The sequence below is a fragment of the Equus asinus genome, chromosome 2, assembly GCF_041296235.1.
Source record: "Equus asinus isolate D_3611 breed Donkey chromosome 2, EquAss-T2T_v2, whole genome shotgun sequence".
Classification (NCBI taxonomy): domain Eukaryota; kingdom Metazoa; phylum Chordata; class Mammalia; order Perissodactyla; family Equidae; genus Equus; species Equus asinus.
In genome coordinates this window covers 35315548-35339639 of record NC_091791.1, presented here as the reverse complement: position 1 = coordinate 35339639, position 24092 = coordinate 35315548, and the positions used below count along the sequence as shown (strand labels likewise).

At 34.2% G+C, this 24092-nt stretch overlaps 1 protein-coding gene across 4 annotated transcripts in view; it reads left to right on the top strand.

The window, feature by feature from the left end:
- Positions 1-24092, top strand: part of TBC1D12 (TBC1 domain family member 12) — an 83359-nt gene that overhangs the window by 45229 nt on the left and 14038 nt on the right. For all 4 annotated transcript variants that reach the window (XM_014864677.3, XM_014864680.3, XM_070486883.1 and 1 more), the window contains 5 exons: positions 9680-9795; positions 14242-14324; positions 16271-16388; positions 17605-17711; positions 22437-22517. In XM_014864677.3, coding sequence (XP_014720163.1) covers positions 9680-9795; positions 14242-14324; positions 16271-16388; positions 17605-17711; positions 22437-22517 — 505 coding nt within the window. The remainder of the gene's footprint in view (positions 1-9679; positions 9796-14241; positions 14325-16270; positions 16389-17604; positions 17712-22436; positions 22518-24092) is intronic.

Genomic DNA, 24092 nt, shown 5'->3' with positions numbered 1-24092 from the left:
TAGATATATTTTTGTTTTAGTTTTTCAGTGGTTGCTCTTGGCCAACAGTTCGCAAATGTTTTAGTTTCACAACTCCTTTGGATTCTTAGTTATTAAGAACCTCAAAGAGTTTTTGTTTATAGGGATTATCAATTATTATTAAACCCAAAATTAGAACTGAAAATTTGAAATATTTATTAATTTATTAAAAAATAACAATAAAGGCACTACATGTTAACATAAATAACACGTTAACACTATTTAAAAAAAAACTACTAAAAAAACCCAACTAGTAGGATGGGTGACATTGTTTTACTTTTCTTGCAAATCTCTTTAATGTCTGGCTTAATAAAAGAAAACTGGATTATCATATCTACTCCTGCAGTTAATTTTTTCGATATGTGATTTTAGTTTAAGTATGTGAAGAAAATCTGGCCTCACACAGACATGTAGATAGTAAAGGGTGGAGTATTTTAATAGCCTTTTCAGATAATTGTGGATGTTCTTTTGTAATACCACTCCAAAAATCATCAAATGGTAGTTTCTTGATGGTAAGTTATACTGTGTAAACTGAAACCATATAATTGTGTTATAATAAATCCATTGGTCTCTCTTGTGCTTTGAATGGAAGTTTTTACCCATACGTGGTTTTATAATATGCATTGATCATTTGGAAAATATGGTTTACCATATTATGCAGATCATTCAAATGTTGTAACGTTTCATTATACAATATCAAAAAATTGCAGTAATATCACCGCTGATTTCATCTGAAAAATTTAAGTATTAGAAACTCTCAAAGCCATTTACAAGTTTTGCAGAATTTTAATTTTCTCTTGGAAGGTTGACTTTTATTATTGGCAACAATTACTTTTAATTGCTTTCCTTGAAAGTGCTGGCTCACTTCATTCTTTTGTCAACACAAATAATCTGTAGTCAAAATTGGGGTGAGTTTATTGTTTGAGCCAGGTCTGAGGACTATAGCCTAGGGGCTTCCTTCCCTAAGGAAGGAAGCACAGTGAAGAAGTGGGGTGTATAGAGTGGTCATATACTGTCTTGGAACAAAGAGCATACATCACATATGACAAAAATATCTCTTTTACTACTGTCATGAGGTGCTTACCTAGCACAACAGGTCATTGGTCATGAGGTGAGCACAGCAAGCTGATGGTCAGCAGGTCAATAATTAATCTTTAGTTTCTGGGAAGAAATGCTTATCCTTAAAGAAATGCTAATATGGGGGAGGCAACATCCCTATCTTTAAGGTCATCATTTTTAGCTTTGGAACATTGTAAATGTTTAAAGCAGATGTACAATGGATGCTCAGCAGGCCGTGTCAGACCTTTCTGGACAAACAAGGTTAGGCTGAATTAGTTTTAAACCAAATGGCTTCGTCATATACTCCAATATATTCCTATTGTTTTTCATTTATTCATCATTTGTTTGTTTCACAAACTTTTTATGTTCGAATAACTTTAGATTTACAGAAAGGTTGAAATGAAAATACAGAGAGTTCCCATATACTCCTCACTGAATTTTCTCTAATGTTAACGTCTTGCATTACTCTGGACATCTGTCAAAACTAAGAAACCAACATTGGTACATTACTATTAACTAACTCCAGGCTTCATTTGGCTTTCACCAGTTCTTCTACTTATTCCTTTTCCTGTTTCAGGATCAAATCCAGAATACCACAGTGTATTTTGTTACCATGTTTCTTTGTTTCTATGAGCTTTGACAGATTCTCATTCTTTCCTTGTTTTTATGACCTGGACGCTTTTGGAGGAGTATTGGTCAGATATTTTCCAGAATGTCCCTTAAAAGAAAAACTCTACTATTTCTTCTCTACCTTCAATATTTCAACACCAACTATGTAGGGATTTTTCCCACACTGCCCAATTCTTTGACACCAGCTGGGTGTCCCACAATTAAGTCCTGACACTATCTACCTGGAGTTAGCATCAGATTCCAAAGGTTAAGGGCTCAGTCCTACAAGACTTCCACCCACTTCAGATGCTAGTTGCAAGTCTGGGCTTCTAGTACTTGTGGCCAACCAGCTATAAATTGGAGACTCCCACGACCTCCTCTTTGCGTTTGATAATTTGCTAGAACAGCTCACAGAACTCAGGAAAACAGTTTACTTGCTAGATTACCAATTTATTATCAAATAAGACAACTCATGAACAGCTAGATGGAAGAGATACATAGGGCAGGGTATATGAGAAAGGGTGTGGAGCTTCCATGATCTCTCTGTGTACATCATCCTTCTAGCACCTTGATGTGTTCACCAACCTAGAAGCACTCTGAACCCCTTCAGTTAGGATTTTTTATGGAGGTTTCATTATGTAGGCATAGTTGATTGAACATTGGTCATTAGTGATTAATTCAACCTCCAGCACCTCTCCCCTTTCCAGAGGTCGGGGCTTGAGGCTAAAAGTTCTAACCCCTAATCACATGGTTGGTCCCCCTGGCACCCAGCACCCCCCCCCCCCCCCCCAGCATTCAGCCACCAGTCATCTCATTAGCATATAAAAAGACACTTAGCATTTCGGAGATTTCAAGGGTTTTAGGAGCTGTGTGCCAGGAAACAGGCAGAGACCAAATATATATATTTCTCATTATGTCACATCCTCAGTTTGGGTTTATCTGATAATTTCCTCATGACTTGTCTAGGTTTATGTTTTTTTGGGGAGGAATACCATGGAGATGAAGTGGGCACTTCATCTTCATTTGAGAGAACATCTGCTAGATACTCAAGTCTGAATAACTGTAGTTTGCTATCAGTTTTTCTTTTAAGTAAAGATAATGTTCATGATAAAAGGAGTTTGTCCAGTTCACCACTCAAATAATTGCACATATGCTTTTCCTCTAAACAACCATTGTACTTTGGTGCACAGCAGAAGTTCCTTATGTATACTTCTCCTTTTATCAAATAGGATATTGAAGAGATGTTTATTCATAGGTCAAGATTTAATATAATTAATAATTATATGCTATTTCATCCTGGACATTCTTAAGTGAAACTGGCCAATCCCTTTCACCCCCCTTTTAACTGTTAGTGCATGTCATGAAGAATACAGTGACTAGTAGTACAATTTGATGTCCCTGCCTTGGTTTGTGCTAGGACGTCAACAGTTTCATTCAGCATTCCTTTAGCACCATTACTGCTAATGTGAATACATTGGCAAAGACACACTATTAGCACTATTATGAATATAGTTTTGACTTTGCAGACCCTATGAAGTCATCGGTGGGACACTGTTGAGAACTGCTGCAGTAGGGCTTATGATATTTATTTTTAATATCACAGTCTACCATCAAATAATGTTATACACTTTGAGTTCAATGTAATAACCTTATAACAGTATACTACCATTCTCTTCCTTCTGATTTTTGTGCTGTAAACTCCTCAATACATTGGTATTACATTTGCTTTAAGTAGTCAAGATACCCTTTAACAATTTTAAAAATGACTTATGTTTATGTCGTTTCTAAAATGTCTTTTATATTTATTCAAGTCTACTATTTTTGGTGCTTTTCCTTTCTTTGTATAGAGTCATGTTTTCATGAAACATATTCTTTCTGCCTGGAAAATGTCCTTTAAAATATAGTGCATGTCTACTAACAACAGATATTCTCAGGGTTTGTTTGTCTGAAAAAATTTTATTGTGCTTTCATGTTTGAAAGATATTTTCTCTTGGTATAGGATCCTAAGTCAGCAGGATTTTTTCCCCCACATTGTTTATTATTTTTTTTTAAGCATTTTAAAGATTATTCCATTGTCTTCTGACTTGCATAGTTACAGATGGCTCTGAACATTCAGGTTTCTCCTGAATGTCCTGTGTAGTCAGTGATGACATTCCATTTTGGTTGGTGGGAATGTGAATACTTCTCAGCCCTAAGTGAGTTCTGGGAACTGTTCTGCGTACCACTCTCCAGTAACTGTTCTTTCCCCAGAAGTTGTTTTTTGCCCAGCCTTCTAGTGTTTCGTCTTACACATGTGCAGATTAGTATTTAGCTAAAGACTCAAGAGGACTCTATGCAGATTTCTGGAGCTCTTTCTCAACGGAGTGCTTTCTTTTCTGCTACTCTGGCCCACAATTTCTGGTCCCGTTTGGCTATTCCACACTGACAGCCAGGCTTTCTTGGAGTTCCTCCTTCCTGTACTGATGTCTAGAATTGCCTCCATGCAAACAGTGGGGTGATCATGAGGCTCACCTTGTTTGTGTCCCCTTTGTCTGGGAACACAGAGGTGGTTTTCAGCAAGAAAGTTGATATGAATTACCCAGTCTACCAAGTGGGACTCTCTCCTGTCTTTCTGAATAATTTTTTGGCCAACATGTATATATAATTTTTAAGAATGTAGAGGAAAGTGAAATATTTATTTAAATTTCGAATTACATATTCAAAGCACATTATATAAAATTAAGAAATAGTGCCTTTTCGTTCAAAACTGTTTGCATACATCTTTGATATCAATATGTTCAGCATCACTGTGACCAGTTTTGGGTTCTTTAACTCCAGAGTACATCATCTTCACTTTTGTCCAAATTATAGGAGATACAGTGCTTTTTAATTCTGTATATTATCTTGTTACCAGAAATTTCATCCCAAGCCACAGATTTCCAAATACATTGCATTTTTTCTTTAATTTGTTGTATGGGTATAAAATTATGATCTCTACAACCTAGTCTCTTACTATGTTGTTTTTAAAGGTAATGTTTAAAAGGCTCTTTATGATAGTTTGCAATTGGTTACACCTCTGGATTTCCTTACTTGCTTTGTGTTCAATTTCTTCCTCTCCTACTCCAGTTAAACAAAAAACAACAACAAAAAACACAGTGATCAAAAAATGGCCTTCCCAACTAGCACTGATTGAGGTCATTTCTGGATAATGTATCTTTTCCAGATAGTGCTTTGCTGTTCAAAATTAATAGATAGAAAGCATCCATTATATGAGAGATGTTGTTAAGCAAATGTGCTCCCTCTTTTTTGAGGCATTATTTTGAGGAAAAACATCTTTTCCCTTTATGTGTATGCAGTATTTCTTTGCCTTGGAATTCTAAGTCGTCTTTTTCTACTTTTACGCTCATGGAGGTGACAACAATTACCTTACATCTTTTGATCAAGCTTAGGATTAATTGCCTGTTTGATTCGAATTTTCCTATAGTAGCTAGAATAAATTATCCTACAGATACTTGCCAGCCTGCCCCTAGCATTGGCTCCATCTGTTATTCTAGTTACCCCAATTAAAGTAAACATATTTCATAGGACAGAATATTTTGAGTGGAAAATGAAGAATAAGTTAAGTTAAAAAAAAATAAACGGGCTTTATTATAGCATCCCATAGAAATATATTCTATATGTTAAAAGAAAAACTAAATGCTTATCTTACATTTAGCAGGTTGTTCCCAACTACTCATAAAATAGGTCAGTTAAAATTGAGCTTTGTTGGCAGAAAGTGAGGCAGATTGATAAAGTATTTTCAGACAGTGGGTGTACTATAGCTAGCATTGTTTACTTATTTCCTTGGACTAGTATTTTCAGTTAATACTGTAAAATTTCTTTATAACCTATAAAATTATCAATATCTAGTTCATTATTAAACTCTCATAGAAGAAATATACGGGGGATTTTTATGACATGATACACATGGATTTAAAGTGAAAATTACTTCAAGAATTCCACCCATGAGATATAATTTGGTTATGTTTTTCAATGAAGTCTTATATATTTGAACTACTTCTCAGTCACTTGAGCTCTTTACTGCCCTGACTCAAGAGTTATTTAAGAGTCATGTGATTTGCCTCAGCTGCAGGGATAGGCCCTGTTTGACTTGAACTCATCTATAAAGCTTATTTCTCTGGTCATTTTGATTGATTGTAGAATGGGATACTTCCAGGAAGGGTGCTTTCTTTCTCTTTTGTGAGAGTTACCAGAAGAGCAGCTGGAAGATCTTTGAAAGTTATGCTACAAGGGTGTGACAACTGGCATTGCTACAGTCATTTCTCTGAGCAGCAAGCCAGCCTCCCGATGAAGCCCACATGGGTGAGGGCATGGCTGTGAGAGTGGTAGAGAAGTGGAGTCTCTAACTGATGCTGTGACCCTCTTGGTCAAACAGAGTACAAAGTTAGCTAAGCGTATGGAATATTTAGTCCTATGATCTGAAAAATTTGCCTAAACCTATTTGAGTTGGGCTTTTCATTATATGTAATAAAAAAATCCTAATTAATACATAGGATATCACTTTGTGATCAATTCTGAAAGTACCGATATTTATTATTTTGCTATTTCTAATATAATTTGCAATTTTAATCATATTAGAATAGCATCTTTAATTTATTCAAATATTTGAGTCATTCAGGATATATAAATCTCTGCTGTTTACAGATAAGGATAGATGGATTTGATACCATGTTTTTAAGCCTTTTACAAAGTTACCCTCTGGAAATTTAAAGCATTTTTATGCCAAGGTTCTGTGATGGGAAATGCTAGAATACAACTTTTTCAAACAGTGTGAAAAATACTTGAGTGATAGTTCTATATAAAGCTCATCAGTAAGGTAGATACATAAATGATATTTATTTATGTTACCTTTTATATTAAATGTGTACTTATTTAATTTTTAATGAAAGACTACTTTAATCAAAGCCAGGCTTTATCCACACTTTCAGTGGCTCTCCATTTTGTTCATCATGAATTCCAAATAACTTTTGCCAATGAAAGGTCCCATGATTTAGCCTATACCTTTCCAATCTTATTTCCCATCCTGTTTCATATTCAGTGAGATTAATATGCTTCTCTAATCTATGCCTTTGCTTGTTCCTCCTGGCTAGTTCTTTCCAATCCTTTCTGCCTATGTAATTAACACCCATCATTTTGTCCTAGTTCTGATCCCACCTCTTCAAGTAATATCTTTGTCAGTTATCCACCATGACTATAAGTGATCTCTCTTAAGAACAAACTACTTTAATTCTTCTTGTAAGAAAAGTCAAACAATGATGAATAATTTTAAAACAAATGTCCTTCCTTCCTAGTCCAACCCTCCAGAGGAGAACCTCTTAATAGTTCAGATTTCTTGGTATTTTTCTATGTATATTTAAGCATATATGACTTAATAGGTTATCGCTTCTTTGGACTACCATTTGGAGAGCACGGTTCTAGAGGCTTAATCATTTTTCAGTTTGATTTTTCTTTTGGCAGGAATGTTTCAAGAATGGCAGTATGTACTTCATACTGCATCATAACGAGAAACACATACTACTGGTGGTCCTTTCTTGTGATGTTTTTAGATGGATCAGTGATTGAGGTATTGCCAGCCTGATCTACCCATTTTAAAGTTCCCCATCAGCCTCTCACTGAATGATTTTGTCTATCTCATTCTTTTAAATTGTCATAGATAGCTACTTGACTGTTAATGTAGTAAAATAATAGATCATTAAAAGGCCAGGCTCTGGAGCTACACTGCCTGCCATTTATAATCTTTGGCAAGTGACCGCACTTCTTTTTGCCTCAGCTTCCTTTAGTGTGAGCTAGGTGCCTCACAGGGTTGATTCAAGAATTAAATGTGTTAAGTGTTTAAAACAGTGCGTGGTACAGTGTAAGTGTCAGTAAATGCTGCTTGTTATTATTAATATATTGATTTAGTAGTCTTATTTTGCTCTCTTTGCACTGGCATTTATTTACATAGAAAATACTTTATGCTTTGGATAATATTGGTTGTATTCTGTCTAGCAGTAAAGCCAGGTCACATTGTAGGAAAACAAAATGCCGTTTAAATGATAACAAATCTCATATATGTCTGTTATATACTATTTTTAATAAGAAAAACATTAGCAGAAAAGAGGATTTGTTACACTTGAGTTTCTAATGAAGAAAAGAACCATTGATCATAAGTGGAAACTACATATGTATCCTAGATATTAGGAACGAAAATTGCGAAAGAAAAAGAAATGAGTGACCCCTGTGGCTTTTGACTCTGAAAGGCTATATTGGGATGGTAGTTAATAAAAATGAGCTTACATGAGAAAGAAGTCTCTAAAAATGCAATGCAGTTATGCAAAGGAATTCTCAGATTAACAGCATAGATTTAGTAGTTGGAAGGGGAGATGCAGAACTAAAGACAATTATAAAACAATAGATACAGACCTTTATAAACAGTGTCAGGAACCATAAAGTAAGCTGAAGGTTATAGAAAATGTTTAAGACAACACAGATTGGTTTTTTTTAAGTAATGTTTCAGATAAGAAGATTAAACTTCAACAAGATCATCCAATTTTTAAGAGAAGTGGAACCATCAATTCGTATTTTATAGCTGTTTGATTCAGTAAAGAGAAAAAGTCTTTGAGTTGGAAAAGATAATAATAATATAAAAAGAATTATATGCCATTGTAGGAAAGCAGCCAGTAAGGGAAACACTTGACTACTATAAGTGCATTTAGTTTTCTTCATTTAAATTAATGTCTTCTCCAGCTGCCAGTGGGCATGCAGACTTAAACTCAGGAAATCACTGAGTAAATCTTTGAGGAGTTCTTGAAAAATACATTTGTTACCTGGAGATGATCGAACACTAGCTTAATTTTATTTTTAAGAAAGAGAAAAAATGTGAGTCCTGGAAATTACAAGCCAGTAAGCTTGTTATTGATCTTTGGAAAATTTCTAGAAATAAATTTAAGCAGAAGTTTGTGAACATTGATGAAAAACGTTCAGATGTAGAAATTGAAATGTGTCCACCGAGAACGTATCATGTCAAATTAACTTTATTTCTTTTTTTTTTTCCTTTAAGATGGGCACCTGAGCTAACATCTGGTGCCAATCTTCTTCTTTCTTCTTCTTCTTCTTCTTCTTCCCAAAGCCCCCCTAGTACGTAGTTGTGTATTCTTAGTTGTAGCTCCTTCTGGTTGTGCTCTGTGGGATGCTGCCTCAGCATGGCTTGGTGAGCGGTGCCATGTCCGTGCCCAGGATCCAAACCGGCGAAACCCTGGGCCGCCGAAGTGGAGTGTGCAAATGTAACGGCTCGGCCACAGGGCTGGCCCCAACTTCATTTCTTTAAATGAGATTATCAGTTGAAATGAATTAGAAAAATACTGTAGTAACAGCTTCTTAATTTTAGTGAAGTATTTGACAATCTTTGGACATATTTTTGGATAAGCTACATTGGTGAATTGTTGTTTAAATTTAGAGTAAGTAGGTAGATTATAGTAGTTAGATTAAAGGTAGATTGAAATCCAAAACCGGCATTTGATTAGAGGGTCAGTGTTACCCTTGAGAGAGATCTTTAAAGCATTACAATGAGATTATCTCTATCTTGTGTCAACATTTCCATAGTTGATCTGGCTGAGGGTGTAGAAAGTAGGCTTATCTGCTGGTAGATTATTCAAAGCTGGATTTGGATAGCTGATACCGTAGAAGGCAGTCAAGAACATCTCCTTAAAACCTTTCCTCATTAATGTAGTTTATTTCTGTTTTCCCCCCTCTTAACACACTTTGATACTTTATATGCAGTATAAATTCATAGTTTAGATTGCTTCAGGGAAAAAAAGTGACGTTTTTTCCCTGTCTGCCTGATATTTTAATCAAATTAAGGTATGAATTGTATGTGTCCCTTATTATAGCATAATATCTTTAATGATACAGATTTAATAATATAGACTGAAAATTGGAAAAGTCTTTGCATAAAGTATATTTTTATATACCCTAGGAATATGAAGCACGAACAGGGAGGACCTGTAAACCACCACCTCAGTCTTCAAGACGTAAGAATTTTGAATTTGAGCCTCTTTCTACCACTGCCCTGATTCTCGAGGATCGACCGTCGTAAGTATTCTAGTGATTGTCAGGCACACTTTATATTTTAAAGCTAAATTTAATTTTGCTTACTATTTCACACAAAAGATATCAAGAAATTAAATATAGCAGTGTATTTATTTAAAAAAAATTTAAATCTCTGTCGTATATCCTAAAACTCACAAGGAAGAATATATTATTGATGTCTAAGCCGTATGCATATTTTCTAGAAGTCTCTGTGAGCCAATGTATGAAACATAAAATCTTGGCTTTTTATATCTGTTCCTATTTCACCCCTCCTCTGCCTTATCTTAACATGATACAGCAATGATTTTTCCTTTCTTGACATTTAATATGTCCTTAAGCTGTTCTTGCCTTTTATGCCATGTAACTACTGTCAACCAGTTGGTTTCACTGTTATTAAGAATATAGTATTCTTCATGGATAAAGAGAACCGATTAGTATTCTCACAGGGGAAGGGGGTTGAGGGGTGGGCGAAAGGGATAAAAGGGCACATATGTATGGTGATGGACAAAAATTAGACTACTGGTGGTGAGCATGATGAAGTGTATTCAGAAATTGATAAATAGTAATGTACACCTGAAATTACACACTGTTACAAACCATTATGATCTCAATAAAATTACTTGGGGGGAAAATAAAAGAAAATACATTCATGATACAAACCATGTCTTACTAACTTTCCATTCGTGGCAAGCAGTCTTTATTACAATACAACACACACACACACTCACACATATATACAAGTTATACAGTATTTGCTCAATAGAAAAATTTGTTGGATCATTGAACAAAACAGAACATAGTATTCTTTTTTTTTTGAAGAAGAAGATTATCCCTGAGTTAACATCTGCTGCCAATCCTTCTCTTTTTGTTGAGGAAGACTTGCCCTGAGCTAAATCCATGCCCATCTTCCTCTACTTTATATGTGGGACGCCTGCCACAGCATGGCTTGCCAAGCGGTGCCATGTCTGCACCCGGGATCCAAACTGGTGAACCCCGGGCCGCTGAGGCGGAATGTGTGAACTTAACCACTGCGCCACTGGGCTGGCCCCAAGAACATAGTATTCTTAATATCCAGAAAAACACCTGAAATTCTTCCCTTCCCATTTCTGTGCTTCCCATCTCAGCCTTCCACAAACTGCTGTTCTTCAAAATACTGCCTCTGATTTGCACACCTTCCCTAAAGCAAGACCACTTGATTCTTAACTCCTTTTCTCCTTCTTGGGCTCTCTGGATCTATTAATTTTCTTCTTCTGGACTTCTCTTTCTTTCCAGTGTAAAAATTACTAACCCTTTTGTCATTTTCCTGGTCTGCAGCTTTTTCCACCCATTAATTATCCTGATGAGCATAATAAAAGAAGCTGGGGCCAAACAGGCAGAGGTTGAATAGTTTTTAGACATTGTGAGAGAAGAAAGGCTGGACATAAAAGTACATTATTTTTTGTTCTTGTTACAGTCCTTTCATGCTAAAGAACTGTGATCTTGATACTTCTTCTTTTAGGATTTGGTGAATATGTTCATGTTCATTTTTCCATTGGTAAAAAAACGAACTTTTCAGAAATTTAGTTATGACAACATGTCAATGTTTTATTTCAGTCTTGCTTCCAGCAGGAGAATGCACCAGGCCAATTCAAAGAGTGGTTAGATAACAAAAAAAAGAATACCTGGTTAAAGATCTTTAGACTCTTTTTTTTTTTTTTTAAAGATTTTATTTTTCCTTTTTCTCCCCAAAGCCCCCCAGTACATGGTTGTATATTCTCCGCTGTGGGTCCTTCCAGGGCATGTGGGACGCCGCCTCAGCGTGGCTTGATGAGCAGTGCCATGTCCGCGCCCAGGATTCGAACCAACGAATCACTGGGCCGCCTGCAGCAGAGCGCGCGAACCCAACCACTCGGCCACGGGGCCAGCCCCTAAAGATCTTTAGACTCTTGACTGTCAGTCAGCTGAGTAGGTCGATAACTAAGTTCCCAGAAGAGCCTTCTTAAATTTGTTAAAATTCATCCAAAATGGGTTAAGCTTTTTGCCAAGAATGTTAATTTCTTCCCAGAAGGAGTTTATAAAATTGCTATGCAAAAGGTTCTGTTCTAGACAATGGAACAGATTTCTCTTTGCACCATACTCTATATTTTACAAGCAGAGCTGTCTTGTTAAGTCCCACCTTCATGCCTTTGCTCATGTTATTATCCTCACTTGGAGTGCAGTTATCTTATTTTTGCTTCTTACCTACCTAATCCTTTAAGGGTTAGGCTTTTTCTTTTCTACTAAGTCTTTGTTGACTTCTTCAACTTTTAGTGATATCTGCTTTATAAATTTTTTCTTGTAATTTGTACAAGCAGTTCCATGAAATTGGAACTTGAAATAATACACTAGACATCATAACTTTATGAGAAGATCTTAGTGTACCAAAAATGTATAAACAACTGAAAGAAGTACTTTTTTTCCACTCTACTATTGACTGTGTGAAGTTTGTATCTTAATTATAGTAAATATTGTAGCTTTTATTCTGTTTCTGTATGAGTTTGTTCATCTGTAATATAGAGACTCAACTTGATGGCTGTTGTTCCACTCAGCTTTGAGATGCTGTGGTTAATTAAAAGTTTTGTTTACCTTCTTAAATTTGAAGGTGTCTTTTTTGAGGGCAAGTGATTTGTATGACTTGCATTGATGTAACTAAAACAAACCTACAAACAAAGGCTGTCCATGGTGTTGGAACATTGGGGTACCTAATCGGTCATCCCTCCTCCTTCCTTCTCTTCAATAAGTGGAAATACATAATAGAGAATAGATGAAAAGGAAAAATTTAATTTTATTGAGGATAAAGCCAGATGAGAGTACCTGGGTGCAACGTGAGTGTTAAAGGACACTTTCTGCTTTATCTCCCTCAGAATACTCTCTTAGCAGATTCGAGCCAGCTAACATCCATCCATTCACAGGCTGAGAAGCTAGAGATTTGTGTAATCTGTAGGTTTCTTCTGTTTCTGAATGCACCCAGGTCCTGGTAGCACCACTACTTCAACTATGAGGTGACAACTGTGAGGGGGTGGGGAAAGAGGCAGAAGTTTTTCCTTAGCATGGAATTGATATTGGAAATTTCCTCTTCCAGAGGCCAGAGTGATAATATGAGAGAGGAGGCATTTCCCCCTGCAAAAGGAGTTTGTGAATTGGTGCTACTTTTCCTTTCTTAGCCCCTGTAATTTGCCGAAGCATCCAGAATCATCAACTTCATAGGTTTTTATACTTGAAACTTCTTTACAGATGAAGCAAGTATAGCATTTAATCATCTGAAGTCTCAGAAGATTTCAAATATAGGAATTACAATAATTTGTTACATGCTTTTGTTAACTTTCTCTCTGCTTGTTCCTATCTTAATCCACCTCACAGTAAAGACAGCCTTGAACAGGAAGATAAAAGGGTCCATACAAGCCGATTGTGTTGATATGAATCTCTTCTATTTTTTCAATCACTGATGCTTATAGAACTATTTTTTTAAACCACTAATAGATAGAGCTAGCTCCTTTTCTTTTCTAGCTTCCTCACTGAATTATTATAAACATTAGTACCAAACAAAATGGTAGAAATCCTTAAAAATACAAGTGAAAGACGACAAAGTTTATTTTGTGATACCTTTGGAAAAAAGCAGGAAATGTTTATACTATGTGTTTTAGCATGATATTCTTAGATATTCATCAGTGCTTTCTTGTCGTGACCACATAACTAATTGACACTTCCATAAGAGATAGGAATAAAACTTATCTTTTTCTTATGGTGAGTAAGAGTGCTGAGTGGGGTGTTTAATATTTCTTGATTGATTATATTCACTCAGCATTTGATTTTCAAGACTGAGGAATCTTCTTTTTTTATTTGCTTCTCCAAACAGATGACTACAAAATGAGTGATTTTTTTTTTTTTGAAAAACAGAAAGAAGTCTGTATATGTATTTGTTTTTATGCCTTATTCACAGTGTAGCCCATAGTTACTTAGCAATTGTAGTGCTGAAGCTCTGCTCTTCCTTAAACTATCGAAGATTGATAGGATATTTACAATATGGGCCATTAAGCTTCGCAGCATAACTATTGAATACCTACTGTATACTAGAGTTTTTACATTTATGATGATTTGAAGAAGGGGATACCAAGATGTAGAATAATTAATAAGCCAGTTATTATTTGTGTACTGTTTTGTTTTAGAGTATATATATACTCATTTTCGACAAAATGAAATCACAATAAAAATAATAAGACGTATAACTATATAACGTATATTTAGTAAATATTAGCAACCTGGATTTCGATCTTTTCTAAAATGCAGAGTTCTTTTCAACCTTTTACTTTCTTAATGTATGAAATAAGAAGATTAGGTTCAAAATTATTTGTATCTGGCTATAAAAAGGAAGAAGTCACTACATTTAAAGGTTAGTTTTTTAAAAATTGACTTAAAATTGTTTTTTTCCAGAAATCTTCCTGCCAAATCTATGGAAGAAGCTTTACGTCACCGACAAGAATATGATGAGATGGTGGCTGAGGCTAAAAAACGAGGTATCAAATTTAACTCCAATTGGTATATTTAATTTACTGATTTCAACAGGAAATTAACCTGTTGGTTTATTTCAACAGAAAGGTAGATGGTAAAATTAATCAAGTCTGTCTTTAACATGATGCTGATTTCTTATTTTTCTAACTAAATTTGTTCTTAAAAATAAATAAAATGCTATACTGGGATCATAGTTTTTGTGTGAGTACTTTTACAAAACTAATATGAGGAGAAAGGCAGCAGACTGTCTATGAGGGATCTTGTAACTGTAGTCATAAATCTTGGACTACTCATATTTTAATTTATAAATGAAGATTTTGTTCATGAAATTCACTTCTTTTAAAGGTTTTAGGCTTTTGATATTTTGTAAATTAATAATTTTAACATTTTAAGAAAACTTCCTATATGGCTTTGAGAATATGCTTTGGAATTAAAATTTGTTTTTGTGACTTAGGAAGTCTCTCTGTAGTCCCAGTGGTATCATTTGGACAGGCATATAAATGTATGTACTCTGATGTGTGTAAATTCATACATTTATTCATTGATTTTGTTCTCCAACCAAAAATGTAACATAAGGATAATTTAACTATTTATTTACTAACCACTGTTAGTTTCGGATACATTTTTAGAAAATACTACACAACTGTATATGTTTTTAGACATATGCCTTATTAACAACTGATATTTTTTCTTTTGACTTAAGGGATATTATAATGGTCTACAGTTCTACTTTGTGGCACTGTTTTGGAAATGAAGTTAATTCTTTAACTTTATAGTAAACCTAGGATACATAAGGCCATTTATCTCTTTCTAAAGGGCCTAATTATTTAAACATTGGTTAAGTTTATTTTATTATACAGAATTCAAAATATTTCTAACATACTCAGCAAATTTTGGTTGACTTTCCATTCTGACTTTACTATTTGACTAATATTTAAGATAGATATTGATAAATAGATAAGATCCTAACAACAGGATATGACAGAAATAACATCTAATTGAGAAATCAGAAGGTCACAACTTTAATCCAGTTTGACACTACCTGGATGGTGACACTCTAGATAGACCTAATGTTAGTTTTCACTTCTGTAAAGGGTGTGTGGTGGGGCAGGTCACCTTGCTCTAGGCTGTCAAGACCTTCTGTCAACAGTTTTTTTAAAGCAGTGGAACCCTCTCCAAAGAAATCTTACATAGAATCTGAATACATAAAAAAAAAGTGGAGCTGCTTGCTTGGCCTCCTCCTTGCTTTTTAAGATGGTTTCTGAGGCATATGTGAAACACAATTAGAAAACAGTTTGGCTAGCTGATCTCTGAAATGTCCACTGGTTGTAAAATTATATGTAACTGTGTATATATTACTCACTTCTCTATTTTTGAAGCATCTCTTGTTCTGAAATTGTGACTTCTGATTTTCAGAAGGGTGTTGTGAGTATGTGCGTGTTATGGGGATTTTTTAATTTTAGTCTAAGTAGTAAAGTGAAATATCATACTAAAAAGTGTTCACATAATAGTGCTGTTGGCAGAATCATTTTTTAATGTCATGTGGTTTTATGTGAGGAAATTCATAAACCCCTTTTATGAAAAACAGGTGTTGGTTAGTTGCTCGCAGTTATTTTTTACGTAGTTGTTAATTCATGACACATTTCAGTTCATTGATTAAGTATAAATAGAATATGTGATATAGTAACCTATTTAAATTATTTTTCTGACCTTTATTTCATTTACTTTTGTAGAATATTAGGTTAATCAAGTTTATTTGCTTTCTCTTTTTTCCCCTCCTTCCTTGTTTCCCCTTTGTTCCTTCCTCTTCTCACTCCCTCCTTCCCTTCCTTCCTTCCTATTATCAGAATATTCTTTTTGAGAAACCCTTTTTTGTAGGCTTAGGTAAAAGGAGAGGGGTGTTCTGATCTAGCTGTTTTGTATTGAAATAATTTTTACTTGTTTAAAACAGAAATTAAAGAAGCACATAAAAGAAAAAAAATAATGAAAGAACGATTTAAACAGGAAGAAAATATTGCGAGTGCAATGGTAATTTGGATCAATGAAATACTGCCCAATTGGGAAGTAATGTAAGTAAAACAGCCTTTTCCTGAATTCCATTCTCTTTCCAAAGATCTCATGTTTCCAATTCTATGTTTTTATTACTTTTGGCATGTATCTTATGCTTTGGCTAAATTATGCTATTAATCAAGGTCTGAAAAATTTTGTCCTTATCTCTGTACTTTTGCTTTTATAAATCCCTTAGTCTCTACTACCCACTTCCCTTACTGACCACCTTCTATGCCTGTCAGAATCTCACGTGTTCTCTGAGTTGTATCTGAAATACTAGCTGATCTATGAAACTTTTAATTTCCTCAGTTACCGTATTTTCTTAATTCTAACTATTGATGTAATAGCAGGTTTTTGCAAAGAATAAATTAAATGTGTACATTTATTGTGAGATGCATTTATTAAATGTTGAATATTAAAGTGATTTTCAATGTACTTCTCTCATAATCAAGAGAATATGGTATATATGATCTTTCCTTTTTGTAATGTCCCATTATCCTCTGAGACTAATATACTTCTTGCTGTACTTTGCCTTTTATTTCTTGATGATATTTTTGTACATGCCTTGTCGTCCCTCTAGACTGGAGGGTAGGTGATGTCTTCTGCAATGCCTAGTGTAGGATATGCATTGGGAATTTGTTGAATATTGGCACAGTTTGACAGATATTATATTAGGCTCTTTACATAAGTAATGGTATTTGATTCTTAGAACCTTTACTCCCACTTATTTTATAGGGAAGCTCAAGGTTAGAGAGGTTAAGTGATTTGCCCAAGGTTATGCAATTAATGAATGGTTAAACCACATTTGAACTCAGGTCTTTCTGACTCTAAAGCCCACACTTTCAGCATACTACACTGCCTCTCAAAAACTAGAGCCTTACCCATAGTAAATACTTTGTGATTTTGTTTTTGGTACTGAATTGACAACAAATTTTTATGTTTCTTTCATCCTGTTTTTTCTATCTGTCCACAGATTTTTGATTCTTTCATTGTATTCTTAGTGTAAATGGCAGCTATAGAAGGCAGTTCCCTTTAAATTACTATCATCCCTCCTTTAGGGTACTATATATTTTTCAGTCTTTTGTTGCCTAAAGCGTGAGCCCAATGGAAAGAATGCGTCTCTATGTTCTTAAAAATCATTCAATCCCTTGGCCATAGACTAGGTAAACCATCATGCAACTGGTATTTTTGGTATAAAAAGTAACTTTCTCCTTTTTTCTCCCCCTTTAATTCTAGGCGTAGTACGAGAAGAGTTCGAGAATTGTGGTGGCAGGGATTGCCCCCTAGTGTTCGTGGGAAAGTTTGGAGTCTAGCTGTAGGAAATGAACTAAATATCACTCCTGGTTTGTATTCTATATTCAGTTCTTCCCACACATGCAAATAGCCATCTCCAGAGTTACAAAGCAGATTAGTAGACTGGCTGTTTAAAAAGGCTTTATACCATGTATAGTGTCATTTTAAGAGCATGCTTCATTCCCCACCTCCCTCTAAAATCTGATATGATTTAATAAGTAAGTCACTATATTTCATATTGTATAAATAAGATCTGTGGGTTTTCCTTTAATTTACAACCATCAATAATATTTTTGACATTCAAATATATTAACGCTAGGTAACTGCAAAAACTTCTGGGATTTAGGTAGCAGTGGATGAATAATAAAAATATGCAAGGAAAAGTAAAATAATCTAATTATGGAAAGGTTTCCCCTTTATTCAATTTTTTGAATAAATATAATAAACACATAAATATTAAGGGAAGGCTAGAAATTTCTTTTCCTACATCTGTGCTCAAACCAGCACTCTTGGAATGTTTTTATTTGAAAATTTTAAAGTTTGAAAAACAGAAAAAAAAGTAAGAGTCTCAAGGAGTAGTAGTTTGGTTTTCTTAAGCTTCTTAAAACTTGATAAGAATAAAATGTAGAGTAGTTTTGATGAATTAAAAAAATAAAAATAAAATTAGGATAATATCAAATAGAGGAAAATATAAAAGAGTTAATAATGAAAGGTACTAAATCGGTCTGAGTGATAATGACAATGCTAGACAATGGCACCACAGAAAGACTTAAGAACTCTAGTATAATAATGTAAAATATTGTTACTGTTACTTAAAAATTTTTCTTTACATATTTATTGAAAAAATGTCAAGCAATAGTAAAGTACAAACTGTATGTTTTTCCTCCCTCTTCCACCTAATAGGATCAAACTCTTGCTCTTGATCCTATTATAAGTACAAGTCAGCAATTTGGTGTATGTTTTTCCAGATCTTTTTTCTTTGCACATAAAAAAGTGTGATAATTTTTTGTATTAAGATTATGATAGTTTACAACCTTGTGAAATTTCAGTTGTACATTTTTGTTAGTCATGTTTTGGGTACACCACTTCACCCTTTCTGCCCTCCCCCCACCTCCCCCTTTCCCCTGGTAACCACGGATCAGTTCTCCTTGTCTATATGTTAACTTCCACCTGTGAGTGGAGTCATACAGAGTTCATCTTTCTCTGTCTGGCTTATTTCACTTAACATGATACCCTCAAGGTCCATCCATGTTGATGTGAATGGGACGATTTTGTCCTTTTTTATGGCTGAGTAGTATTCCATTGTATATATGTAAAAGTGTGATAATTTTTAAGGTTTCCGTTTTTCTTCCTTTTATTTTTTTCCCCACAAAAAGGAGTTTATGCCATAAGATTATTCTATGGCTTGCTTTTTTTACACTATAATCTATCTTGAACATCCTTCCATGTCAGTACATACAAGTGTACCTTATACATACTATAGCTACACTGTGTTCTACAGTTTGGCTGTACTATAATTTATTTAACCATTTTCCCAGTGATAGGTAAATCAGAGACATATGTTTAAAGAACATCATGGTACTGTTTTTTGTCTCTCACATTAAAAGTGGTTAAAATGAATGAGAATTATTCACATTCAGTAGGAATAAAAATGTCAGAAATATTTAGCAAAAGCCTCAAAAACCATGACATCTGACCTATTTATTCTAGTTCTAAGAATCTACTCTAAGGAAATAGTTAATATTGGGTAAAAATCTTTTCTACAAAGATGTTCATAGCAACAATCTGCATTATATATAACTGGAGAGAATTATACAAAAATCTAAATGTTTATCTTTAGTCTTAAAAGTGATGCCAACTTTGAATAGCATGATCATGTATGATATTTAAAATTATTTTCACAAATATCCTGTAATGAACATAGTATTTTAACCAAACTTTTGTTTTTAATTTTAAACATAGAATTTAAAGGAAGAATTAAGAGTTTTTAATTTAGCTTAGAAAAAGTTACATTCTACGTGACTTAAGTGTTCTCTCCAAATAAAACAAAGACTTCTTTTGCCTTCTGTGTTTGGAACAGATTAAGAGGAAATATATTTACCTATAGTCAGACTTTCAGTTAGATTATTAAAATCCTTCATATGAAGGATTGTTGAACGTATTCTAGTTGTTTAAAATCTCAAGAATCATGCAATCAGTTTTGACTACAGATGAGGTGATGAAGTATTGGTGGCTCTTTGAAGTTTTGTTGAGCACTTTGGCTTTAGAATGTTAGGTATCCTGATAACTTAGACATTAAAATATTGGTTTATTGGCTTTTTTTGATACTGTAATCAAAAAGTTCTTTATTAAGCTAGAAATTTGTAAAGTGTAAAACATAACTGGGTCATTTATTTTCAAAGTAATTTAGGCTTTCTCTACTAAATAATTATGTATTCAGGAATGGAAGGGTACTCATTCTCTTCTTGTTCATTAGTGGTAGGAAGGAAGCTAAACTTCAATTAAAGTAAATTTACTTTTGATAATCTTGTTTACTTTCAGTGAGCTTAATAGTTTGACTCTACCTGTTGCATTTGTTTTAGTCATAAAATTTATAACCAATAGAGAATAGCAACTAAGAATAAGGGTTCTAAAGTCAGTCAAACATGGTTCAAATCTTGGTTCCACTATATATTAGGTTTGTGACCTTGGGCAAATTACTTCACATCTAAAAATCTTAGTTTTCTTCATCTGTAAAATGAGGATAAGATTATTAGCTATCTCAAAGGATTGTTCTAACGCTTATTTGTGATAGTGAATATAAAATTGTAGTGAAAGTAAAATTTGCTCAGAGTGTATATAGTATCATCGTTGTCAGAAAATCAGGAAGTGAAACATACACTGATCTCAAAGTTAGGGTCCAAGGTACATCTTTGCTTCAAGCTCTACATTTGTAGATAGAAAATTAAATAAGTGTGACATGTGCAGTCAAGCATGAAAATGAACTGAGATGCAGGTCGTCGTCTTATAGAAAAGCGCTATAAATCTTCCCTGGCGAGATGTCCTTTGATATTTTGAAATGCATTACCACATTTTTATATTGTATCAATTTTGTGGCTTCCCAAAGTGATGTATTGTTTGATGAGCCTTTCTTCTTGCACGAAATTTCTAAAAGTTGAGTAGAATAGTGAAACTGGACCTGGCATGGAATCAGTTTGAAATCAAAAAGTGCAAACTTCGATTTGATACCTAACTGCAAAAAAATTATATATCTACATTTTAAAATTATATTCACCTCTTAAATCATTGATAGAATTGGGCACAAATAATAGAAGTTTTAAGTTCCATTTCTTTTTTCTTTTTAAATTTCTTCTTTTCAAACCATTAGTAGTAATGAAAAGTGAACAGAAGGGAGAAGAGATCAGAATAGTAAGGGTCTGTTTGAAATATATCTAGTCAGCTTTTTTATAATGATCTTATTCTTGGCAATATAAGAATACTTATTATGGTACAGTCATGCACTGGGATACTGTGCAGTTGTTAAAAACAAGAACTAAAGCAGATTTATTTTACTAATATGGAACAACTTCCAATATGATAAAGCAAGATGCAGATCAGTGCATGTAATATGTTGCCACTTTTTCTTTTTTAAAAAAGGAAGATATCTGTCTATCTATGTATATATATTATATCTCTCTATATATACTTGTGCATGCGTATTTTCATCTTTAGAGCTCTGATAGGTGTAGTTGCATGTGAGGAAAGGAAACTTATTTTTCACTCTATACTGTTTGTACTGTTCGAAGTTTTGAAAACAATCCTATTCAGTATTACCTTTAAAAACAAATTCTTTCAAAAAGATTAATGGAAACAAAAACTACTCTTGATATTTTGGGCAATATATAAATGTTAGTGTTTGGGCAAGAAATAGTTTTTGCTGTTCTGTCATTGAAATTTACTGTATTTATGTAATTTAAAATATCTGTAATGGTTAGTTAGGAAGTAAAGACAATTAAATTTTGGGAATTGAGAAAATACTTTCAATCTCTTCTGTTCTTAAAGTTTTAATGAGATCCTGTATATTGGAAGCACAGAGTGATAATCTCAAAAAGTGATTAGGCATTTAAAGTAAAAAGATAGGGGTAGAGATTTCTGTATGTAGACCCGCTGACCAAATGTGTGAAGTTTAGGTAGCTTTGGGTGGATAGCTTAGGTAGCTTTAGACAGCAATATCATAATGGAGAAACCAGTTTCAAGAGGGAAGAAAAGCAAGAACTAGCATTAATTGAAGGTGTATAAGGTTCAGGAGCTTTATGTAAATTATCTTGTTTAATCATCAGTAACCCCAAGATCAGGTGTTATTTTTCGCCAGTTTACAGATAAAGAAAGTGAAGTTCCACAGTGATCACGGAACTTTCTTGAAGTCTCACAGGTAGTGAGTGGCAGAGCTGGAATTTGAATCTAGGTCTGACTGACTCCAAAAAATCATGTTTCTGCTATTCCACAATGATACTCCTTTAGCAGAAGCATCTGTTCCTTCCTTTTACTTATATTCTGTATTGTAGCTATTTGGATGACCACTCTGCAGTATTTTTACTTGCTGTCTTTCTGGTTGTGTAACGGATAGTTTTGGTAAAATCAGGTACTTCAATTTGCCATATTTTTGATGCCTGCTACATAAGGGGAGACCTGACCTAAAATAGGATTTTTCTCTGTATTTTTAAGAGTAAAAATAAAAATATGTGAATATATTTCTTTCCTATTATTTATGAATTTTTTTTCTTTTTTTCCCCCAGAACTTTATGAAATCTTCCTCTCAAGAGCAAAAGAACGGTGGAAAAGCTTCAGTGAAACGAGTTCAGAAAATAATACAGAAGGTGTGGTTATTTTTTTTAATAAAAATTTTTGGATGAAAATCCAGTTACTGAAGACATCGTGTGATGTTTACCATGTGTCAGGACCTGTAGAAATTGCTTTATACACATTATCTTCCTTGATGTTAGTAACCCTTTAAGTAGGTAGTATTATCCTGAATAATACAAGAGGAAACTGAGGCTCAGAGTAGTTAACTTGTAAGCAGTGAAGCTGTGATGTAAACTCAGATCGTTGGACTCCAGAGTCCAGGATTTAATTACATCAGTAAGACTAATGGTGTGAAGTATTTTTGGGCCAACTGTTGCTTAACTTAAAGATAGATGATCTTCACAACTCACTTGGGACCTCCTGTCTCCTCACTCACTGACTTTCACTCACTTCCTGATATATTATTTATCATTCTTATTGTGCCTTAAACTTTGTTTATTTAATTCATTTATAGACCCCATCTTTCCATCCACTTTTATCAGTTTTTTTTCCCCTCATCATTTTGGAGAAAACAGGAACAATTTTTTTTCCTGTCATCATAGTTTATTAAATTTAGGTAAAGCTTTTTTTTTTTACAGATTGGCACCTGAGCTAACAACTTTTGCCAATCTTTTTTTTTTTTATTGCTTTTTCTCCCCAAATCTCCCAAGTACATAGTTGTATATTTTAGTTGTGGGTCCTTCTAGTTGTGGCATGTGGGATGCCACCTCAGCATGGCCTGATGAGTGGTGCAATGTCTGCGCCCAGGATCCGAACCGGTGAAACCCTGGGCTGCTGAAGCGGAGTGTACGAACTTAACTACTTGGCCACGGGGCCGGCCCCCAAGTTTAGGTAAATTTATCCAACCATCTCTTGTTGAATAATGAAAAGCTGTTTGTTTGCCAGTCTCTTTTCCTTCTATATTTGTTCTACTTCATAGAAAAGCAAACCCTATTCTCTTGGCCTCTAAGGAAAACTCTAAAAATGAACATGGTTTAGGATAGAGAAATGGTACATATTTCATAGTAGTTTTCTATGGGTATGTAAACAACTCTGTTAAATTCCTTGAGTACTCTTTTTTCTGTTTTAGAAAAGTGAAGAGTAGGGTGAGGAAAGTTGACTAAACAAGGTTAGAGAGAGGACTTGATTTCCAGAAGGGTTCATGTATGTATCATCCTGAGACCTGATAGCTATGTCAGCTATTTATGGGAAACTAAAAGTCCAAAGATGAAGATGTAAGAAGTTTTATACTAGCATGGTCTTACAAAAAAATGATGATTTTTTTAAAACCCATTTTTATGAAGTATTGAAAGTACAGGCATACCTTGGAGATGTTGTGGTTTTGGTTCCAGACCACTGCAGTATCACAGTAAAGTGAGTTACATGAATTTTTTGGTTTCCCAGTGCATATTAAAGTTATGTTTACACTATAGTGTAGTCAATTAAGTCTGCAATAGCATTATATCTAAAAAAAAACAATGTACATACCTTAATTAAAATATTTGATTGATAGAAAATGCTAACCATCATCTGTGCTTTCAGTAAGTCATTATCGTTTTGCTAATAGAAGGTCTTGTAAAAAATGCAGTATCTGCAAAGTGCAATAAGGT